Genomic DNA, 9,913 nt, shown 5'->3' with positions numbered 1-9,913 from the left:
AAAATAGACGGAAGTACTATTTTCATCTTTTCCGATAACACAGATTCCACCTACAAAAAAATGAAAACTCAGGATGTAAAAAATGAAGTTTTTAAATCATAGGGGGTAAAAAGTTATTTATCCCAAGAAAATATATGCGAGATTAAGCTCAACAGATGACAACTAGCCTTGCAGTCCAGGATAGAAAGAAATAAATCAGTTTAGGCAAGACATATGAAGCACCACTCTGTTATGGAACTAACCGTGTGCTCCAAGTCAAATTACCAAGACTTGTGTGCTACTCAAGATACAATCTTCTGCAGGAAGGAAAGATCACACAACTGAATGGAAAGTCCAAGAATCAATTATACTAGAGAAAATCAAGCTGTCAATATTGTGCTACTATACTGTAATTGATACTGTCCAATAGTTTTTCGTTATTTTCCTTTTCTAATCCGTGTAAGGTTGTGTATATAAAGCATCTCATCTCTTCATTGTAATTTAAGCCATTCTAATATATCAGCATATAATTTTTCAATTCCAAGAGATACAAAAAAAAATGGAGAGGATGATGGGTCTATCTGTATTGGCTTTAGGGTTGATGTTTTTGGTCTTCAATGCGTGCCCTTCAAATGGCACCATAACATGTAATGATGCCTTAACGAGTTTGATAACGAGTTTGATTCCCTGCTAGTCCTTCTTGGTGGGTTCTGGCCCTGAATAATTGCCAAGCCATGACTGTTGTGTAGGTGCACAAAATGTTTTCAAATAGTCTGGAACCACTGAAACACGCAGGGCTCTTTGTCAATGTCTTAGAAAATTTGCTGTAGAACATGGTGTTAAGCCTGAGAGAGCTAATTTGATCCCCCAAGCTTGCAAAGTCGACAATCCAATACCTATTGGCCCTCTTGTCGATTGCAGCAAGTAATTTCTCTCTCTCTCTCTCTCTCTCTCTATATATATATATATATATACATAGATAGATGGATAGATATCTCTTTGGTCCGGGTTCCTTTTGCAAAAATTTTACATGCTATTTTTTGAGTGCTTTGTATGGTCACATTCAATATCCTATATTATTTTCAACATAGTATCAGAGACAAACACACAGATAACTAATGTAGGACAGGGTACTTGCATATGTACACATAATATAATCTAACAGATATAAAAGTGAAAATAGTTTAAACATTTTGTTTTCGATCACTGTCTTAGATATGTATGAACAATAGCAATCGAAATGAATAAAAAAATTCACAGTTTCTTTGCAATGCTCTCGACATAAATATTTGGCCTGATGTTCACTCTACTTTTTTGAATTGACCTCCATGTATATATAGAGTAAGAATGTAGGAGATCGATGAACAAGTACTAGATAATCCTACATACACACCATTACGTTACTACATGCAAATCTACAACGTAACGTACAAAGCAAGACACGCTGTTTAAACCAATGAATCTGGGGACTCAACCACTTAATTACTTAGCATTATTTACATGTATAAAAATTGCATTACTCTATCTTTAATTTCCATTCATGTGAGAGTCTCTACCACTATGCTTGGAATGGCGTTACAAAAAAAAAAAAAAGTGCATATTCTGTTAGAGTATATTTGAATTATCCTAGAGTTAGGGATTTGATCAATGAGCATTGTATTGCAGTCTAATCTTTATCAAAGGCAATACAATGCTCATCGATCAAATTCCTAACTTCAAGGTAATCCAAATATACTCCAACATATTCGAGCGGCCAATAATGCCAACATAAATAATAATAATAATAATAATAATTAAAAAAAAAGCACCGGCAAACTTTTTCGGTGCTTATTTGCTGGCATTAATTACCAAAATTGAAGACCTTAGGTCCTTAAGTTAAGTCCAAGTGTCCAACGTTCAAAGACAAAATAAAATGAAAAAAAAAATAAAAATAAATAAATGCTAAGATGATATAGAAAGTGTCAAAAGTCATGAAGATCTTAATTACCAAAATTAAAGGCCTTAAGTTAAGTCCAACGTTCAAAGGTAAAATAGAATTTTTTTTTTAAAAAAAAATGCTAAGAAGATATTGAAAGTCTCAAAAGTCATGAATGCTTTAATTACCAAAATTGAAGGCATTAAGTTATGTCCAACGTTCAAATCCTACTCTTTTTAAGATCCTACCAAAATCCTATATATACTCTTTATAAATTTCCGTTTTTTTTTTTTATCTCAATTTCCCTATTCAAGTCTTATTCGAATTTGAATTTCTCTCTTCTTCTCCATTTTCATTATTTTCCAATAACTACTATTCAATTCCTTAAAATCATTCCATAAATTTTTATTTTCAAAACTAAAATTTTTAACAGAAATTTTACAAATAGAAGAAAGTGCCCTAAGTGACAAATTAAATTATATAAAAAGACTTGATTCTTTTCTTAATGCAAGTATCGTTGATAGAATTTTATTAACAATGCTTGTTATAATTGCTTCTGCAGAAATAAGTTTTTTAAAATTAAAATTAATAAAATCATACCTAAGATCAACAATGTCACAATAAAGATTAAATGGTAGCCATATTATCAATTAAAAATGAAATGTTAAAAAAAAATAGAATATAAAAACTTAATAAGTAATTTTGCATCCCAAAAGACGAGAATAATGAATTTTAAATAAAATGTCTCACTTAAACTTCTCCCCTAAAGCCCCAAAATATATCGAGTCGGCCATGAGTCATATAGTACAGGCATATAGATAAGATATATAAGATATGCTATTTGATCTTAATGGCCTTTCTACAAGCAAGTAGTTATCTATAGAATAACTATATACAAGTTTTAATCTCCCATTCCTTATTGGCCTTTACATTTGACAACCATAAACTTGTAAAGTCCTCAAGTAAATTATAAGGAGATAGTAATATCAAATGAAAAATGCTTGTATAAGTATAGATTTTATTGCAATCTGTTAACAAACTAACGCTACAATTCACATGACACTGTCTCAAAATTAATTGTTTGTTAGTATCCCTAACAATTGACGTGATCATTAATCTTAGGGGTAATTACCTTTTCCCCTCAAGAACTACCAACTTTTGCGCAAAGCCCTCACAAACTACCAACTCGACCAAAATAGAATATTCAACTACCAAAGACAACCATTTTCCCCCTTCTGTCAGTCAAAGGGGTTAAAACAAATGGTCAACGTGTCACGTAACCGCCACATGCTGTTTTACCCTTATTTTCTTCCTATTTTCCCCCCATAAACTACCATCATCTTCCAACATGCCCCCACGAACTACCACCATCTTCCAACATACCCCCCCATGTAAAACGGCACGTGACGGTCATGTGACTCGTTGACCGTTTGTTTTAACCTTCTGACTGACGGAAGGGGGAAAATTGTTGTGTTTGGTAGTTGAATGCTCTATTTTGGTCGAGTTGTTAGTTTGTGGGGGCTTTGAGCAAAAGTTGGTAGTTCATGGGGAAAAAAGTAATTACTCCAAGATTTTTTTTTGAATTATAGCATTAAGTGTCATTATAGCCGCATTAAGTAGTGGTGAGATTTTTTTTAAAAAAATTATAATTAAAAACATCATAGCATTTAATTTTACACGCATTTTTAAACTTATAATAAAAAGTATGTTGAAGATGTCTTTAAATTCTGAAATGAATGAACATTGAGACTGAGTTGTGGCCAACAGGTTAAATGTGATATACTTAAATACAGGTGTTGTAAGTGCTGATGTCTTTGCTCGATATTGCCGTCTTCGTGGCTATAATGTGATATACATATGTGGAACTGACGAGTATGGAACAACAACAGAGACAAAGGCTTTGGGAGGAGAATTGTACCCGGCCCACAACAGATTTGTGACAAGTATGTTATTCATATATAGGAGCATGTTTTATGATTTCAGTTGAAGTTTTGGTTATTTAAGGTTTCCTTCCATTTGCATATCTAGAAACATAATATGTAACTGATTTACTGATGGTCACTGTGTACGTAGCATACGATCATAAAGAGGAGAATTTGTATAAAGATATACAAAATTTGTAATGATATTTTTTTTTGTCCTTTTGTTTTTCGGTGAGATTATGGCAAGACAAAATGGTCTTACTTTCACTTTAATTTTTGAAGATGTTACTGAGTTTCTTTTCAAGTCACTCATTCAGTATAATGTACTTTGAATACTATATTCTCCCAATAGAGCCTCTTTAGGTTGATACTGTTAGCAATATTCCCCTATTCCTCTTAAAAATCTTTGATCTTGGTTAATGGCTTCAATAATATGGTGGTAAATTGTATCTCCTAGAAAAGTGATCACTTTGTGTTTACTTTACAGATATCATGCAATTCATAAGGAAGTTTACAATTGGTTCAACATAAGTTTTGATGAATTTGGGCGCACATCGACTCCTCAACAAACCGATATTTGCGAAGGAATTTTCAAGACACTCATGAAAATTGGCTTTCTGAAAGCATGATACAAATAGGTACAAAATTCTGCTCAGATGCTATAATGGTTTTATGTGCTTGTAAAAGTTCTCATTTTCTTCTCTGGCTAACATTCTTTTTGTGTCAAACTAACAATACTCGATCCATGAGATAAAACACTTCACAACAATTACAATTATAATCCAAATATCTAAAAGCGCATTAAAAGTCTTCAAACTTAATAAATAATAATAATAAAAAAGTTTAAACATCAATATAAACCAAATTCTAATTCACCAAACACAAAATAAAACGTCTCACCAAGTCTCTGTGAGCTTGAACCATAAGAATCTCCATATTCTCAAATTACAAGGGTCTTGAACCATTGTATTACCTCTAAAAGTTTAATAAGATTTAATCTTACTATGAATTTTAATTAACATGATGTATAACAATATATTATACTTGAACAACAAATATATCAGATAAGTAAAGTATGCTCAATTTTCAAGTGTGTGCATAACATGGTAATAAGTTAGCTTTTTCCATAATACAATAACATTTTAAAAACACTTTCATGCACACAAGTAAAAGCCTATTATGAATAATAAACTTTATCATTCCCAACACCATTAATTTAAATTAACCTCGAAATAATTAATACATATATGCATCTCATTACAAAATATAGCTCGACTTGCACTATTCGTTTGACAAACACATGAGATTATAGTATTAAGATAACTCAAAAAGTTTCAGCAACCATTATTTCTTTGTGAAACATCATATTGAGGTAGTTTGAAAAAAAAAAATTCTGGTTAGCCAAATTTACTTAAATCGTGCCCATATACAAAATTTCAAAAATTTCTCTCTTTAATCAAACATACAATCAAACTTTTAAAGAGTAATGATCTTTTCTACACACCTAAGATCAAATCGCATAAAAGGAATTCGTGAATCTGTAGGCAAAGTTGAGTGCAGTGATCTATTTGTTAATTTTCCTTACTATATGGAGTTTTCAATCATGTTTTATACCTCAATAAATTAACATAAGAAGCCACTTAAAACATATAACGTCCAATTAAAGTGAAATGAGTATGAAAAGTAGCATTACTCAATGTTAATACCTAAGATCAAATCGTAAAATCCATAATGTTTCCTTAATAAATCTCCAATTTGAACCCAATGCCCTAGGTCAGATTAACTTAACGCATTAAATCACTAATTAAATTTCTCAATTTCATGTTTAAAGACTCAATTTGGAAGTACAATAATTAACTATATGAAATCCTTTAATTTCACCTAAAACCGAAATACTAAATGGCTTGTATTCTCAAATTCATCACATCTAATCTAAATTAAACAATCATGCAAGTAATTTGATTATCTAGTTACACAAGAAACCCTTAGTTTTGAAACAATTAAAGCCAAAAACCAAAATCCCCAATTTTCATGCATAAATGACCTTCAATTTTAAATTTTCTAAGATTTATTGGAAACCATTATAAATGAATGGTCCAACGTGTGATTCTAACAATTATTAACCCATTCATCAATTTCGATAAATTAAAGCTAAATCATAAAAGTCCCTAATTTTGCCCGATTGAAACCCTAATTTTTCCAATCTAAATTATCTAAAATTGACACTAAGATGGATAGATCGCGTCAAGAAACGTATTTCTATGCAATAAGTTGAAGAAAAACACATTTTTTTTTTATTTTTTTTTATTTTGCAGTGGATGTCCTCTACTATAGGGGCAAAGTAGACCGAACAACATAATAATGCTATGTGCAAGACTCCTATCTCCCCCTTATTTTCTTAAAGGTGATGTAGTTTTTAAATCACCATTGGATTTAGGATTGATCACTATTAAATTTTAATCCAATAGTGATTTTAAAAACCACACCACTTTTGGAGGGATAAGAAGAAGATATGAGTCTTACATATAACATTACTCTTGAACAAGAAGTTGGAGTCTCGGCCCTTGTCTAAAATTGGCCGATTTATAATGTTTCAACCTAATGAGAGCAAAATTCTCTCATTCTCTGGCGTCAAAATTGAAATAAGAAATAGACAGCAAAATTCAGTGAGCTTAGAATCATCATCAAAATTGAAATAAACAATCTACCAATATTATATTACCTGTTAATGTTAGGGTCAAGTTGTAGTTTTAAGAAGCTTCTTTCTGACCAAATGAAGCTCAGTTACAACATCTTTCATGCTCATCCGTTCTCCTGGTTGTTCAACAGAACAAGTAACTCCAATCCCAAACATCAAAATCAAACACTCTTGGATTCTGCTTCTTCTAGTGCTGTTATTATTACCAGTACTATTCATGGCTATCTCTTCTTCTCGTCTAATGTTGCTGCTGTTATTATGAGTTCTGTTCATGGTTGTCTCTTCTTCTCTTCCCTGAAAAAGAATTGGATCCGCAATCTCGACAACTCGTTTAGGCAAAGCTTGTTGGACAAAGGAATGTAGATTTAGAGTGCCTTGCTGGAACATGTCATCGGTGGGTCTTTTTCCAGTAAACATTTCTAATAAGAGGATCCCATAGCTATATACATCTCCATAGGACGACACCTCATTTCCCATACCATACTCTGCAAGTCAACATATATATGATAAATTGTAATATGACTATAACTAATGCTAAGAAATTAATTATGCTATGATACTTTCTATGTGATGAAACCAGAAAATAAAATATCACAATACTAAATTTTTTATTATGAAGAAAATGTATAATAAAATTGTCTGATCCTCTTCAAACTTTGACATGTTCTTAGAAGAAAAAAGACTATAACTGAGGAATGATAAAGAGTATTCACCCGGAGCCGCATAACCAATAGTTCCTCTTACGCCAATAGAGCTCGACTGATTGGTTGAAGAGTTATGGCCAGCTTCGGGAGAGAATCTCGCTAACCCAAAGTCTCCAACATGTCCAATCATTTCATCGTCCAGAAGAACATTGCTTGGCTTGATGTCGCAGTGCAGGATTGGTGTTTGGCAATGATAATGGAGATATTCCAATGCACTCGCAACATCAATGGCGATATTCAATCTTTGATAAAGATTCAGATTCCTCTGCTCCTGGGGCGCCTCATCCGCTGTAGTAGTCGGATGCAACCAATCCGCAAGGCTGCCATTGACCATGAATTCATAAACTAGAGCTTTGAAACCATTACCCCGATAATCAACACCTGAACAAACTGTGAGTATCTTTACAAGATTTCGATGCCTGATGTTTCTCAAGGCCTCACACTCAATAAGAAAGCTTTTGGAAGCTCCACGTCGCATAAGGTTGAGCACCTTGACAGCAATTGTCATTCGACCATCATCAGTGATTCCTTTATACACGGATCCAAAACTACCCACACCAAGTAAATTTGTGGAGGAGAACCCATCGGTGGCTTTTAGTAGACTTTGGTATGACAAATTTAAAAGCAAATTTCCTGAAGAACTTAAAGTGGGTTCTTTTCTTTTCCTTCTTAACCAACAAACAAATAAAAAAGACAGCACAAAAATTACTCCTAGAAGCCCGCAAACTATGGAGATAATTAATTTCATGGTCAAGGTCACTTTTGTCTTGTTGGACTTTCCAAAGTTGCATTTTGGCAAGTTTATCTCTGATATTCCCCCGCAAAGCTTACTATTTCCTACAACTGAAATTGCGCTTGAATTCTTGAAAATGCCATCTATTGGCACCATACCCTTAAAATTGTTGTAATATAGATTCAAAAGTTGCAGTGAGTTGAAACCAACAAAAAAATTTGGAATTTTTCCTGATAAATTGTTTCGAGAAAGATCTAATTCTTGTAGTCCTCTCAAAGAACCAAAACTTGATGGAATGGTCCCTTGTAAGAAGTTTCCTTGCATGTCTAAAAACTCCAGCCTAATACAACTTCCAAGACTCCCTGGAATTTCACCAGTTAACATGTTTTCTGAAATACCAAATTCACCTAGATTTTTCAGATTTCCAACTTCCATGGGAAGGGGACCAGTGAAACGGTTACCAGACAAATAGAGACCGATTGACAAGGATGAGAGACCAAAGACCTGGGGAGGTATGGTACCACTGAGAATGTTTTTAGAAAGACTTAAGTAGAGCAAAGATTGACAATTTCCTAGACTTGAAGGAATGCTTCCATGAAGACTATTATACCTTAAAGATAGTCTGAGTAACATACTCAGATTTCCAAGAGAGTGCGGGATGTTGCCAAAGAAGTTGTTTGTGTTAAGAAACATTGATTGTAGTCTCTGAAGCTTTCCAATATCAACGGGAATTTCACCTGAAAGTCTGTTATTCCGCATGTGGAGTGTCTCTAAGTTGATGAGATTCACAATCCCACTCGGAATCGTTCCAACTATATTATTTTCACTTACTTCCAATGTTTCAAGAGTAGATGACAAGTTACAGATGCATTCAGGCAAGAGTCCACCAAAATTGTTGGCGTTTATGACCAACAGCTCTAAGCTAGTGGCATTGGTCAAAGAGCAGAGAAAACTTAAGTCATCAGCTCCCCGACTTCCTAGGTGGTTGCAGCTAATGCTAAAAAATTGAAGCCTATGCAACTTTTCGAAGGAAGGCATGTTTCCGGTAAATTTGTTCCTTCCAAAATTAAGTTTTTCCAGATTTGAGGCATTGGATATTGAAGGAGGAATGGAGCCTGCATTAAATTTGTTACCGGAAACAAAGAAGGTTTGGAGATTTGGAAGGGTTATCCCCAAGTCGCACGGAAGACTCCCTTGGATTTGATTAACTCCCACATCAAGAATTGTAATGGAAGAGAGATTGAAGATTGATGGAGGGATGGTGCCAGAAAGCTGATTAGAAAAAAAAGAAATAGCTGTAAGGTTCATAAGTTGGCCTAGAACACTAGGAATACTCCCACCTATATAATTTGAGGGTAAATAAAGGTATTCAAGTGACGATAAGTTGCCAAGAGATGGAGGGATACTTCCTGTTAGTAGGTTGTGGTCGACAGCAAACAATTTGAGCTTTGACAAGGAGCCAACCTCAATAGGAATTTCCCCAGCCAGCTGATTAAAATCAAGTCTGATAAATTTGAGGTTAGAGCACCACGATACATTTGTAGGAATTTTGCCACCTATTGAATTATCAGCCAAATGTAGTATCTCTAATCTATGCAAACGGCCTATTTCTGGAGGGATTTGATGAGTGAAGCTATTGTTTGAGAGATGTAGAAGCCTTAGAAAGCTCAAATTTCCAATGAAAGGCGATATAGATCCCACGAGTTTCTGAGATGGCAGGCGCAACTCCCTGACCCTCTGGTGCCGGCGACCACATATAACACCATGCCACTGGCAAAAGTGGGTGGTGTCATTCCATGAGCTCAAAACCATGAAAGGATCATCGCCTATTTTGGCCTTGAATTCAAGCAAGGCTTGTCGGTCTGTCTCATTCCGGCCAATGCCATAGCCATAGACCGAAACGATTGTTAGGATGCAAAGGGCTGAACAAGAGACTGCAGGACTTAAGGGGGGAAGCCCCAT

General features: G+C 34.2%; 1 protein-coding gene across 1 annotated transcript; it reads right to left on the bottom strand.

Annotated features, from left to right (window-relative positions):
* Nucleotides 1-6,553: 6,553 nt before the first annotated feature.
* LOC133870605 (probable LRR receptor-like serine/threonine-protein kinase At3g47570) lies at nt 6,554-9,913 on the bottom strand. The gene is made up of 2 exons (XM_062307768.1): nt 7,228-9,913; nt 6,554-6,999 (listed from the first exon to the last, which is right to left on the bottom strand). The coding sequence occupies exons 1-2, from the start codon at nt 9,911-9,913 to the stop codon at nt 6,554-6,556; spliced, it is 3,132 nt and encodes a 1,043-aa protein (XP_062163752.1).

Source organism: Alnus glutinosa, chromosome 6 (genome assembly GCF_958979055.1).
Source record: "Alnus glutinosa chromosome 6, dhAlnGlut1.1, whole genome shotgun sequence".
In the NCBI taxonomy this organism is placed as follows: domain Eukaryota; kingdom Viridiplantae; phylum Streptophyta; class Magnoliopsida; order Fagales; family Betulaceae; genus Alnus; species Alnus glutinosa.
The sequence above is the reverse complement of the archived record's forward strand: the minus strand, read 5'-3'. Positions and strand labels throughout refer to the sequence as shown.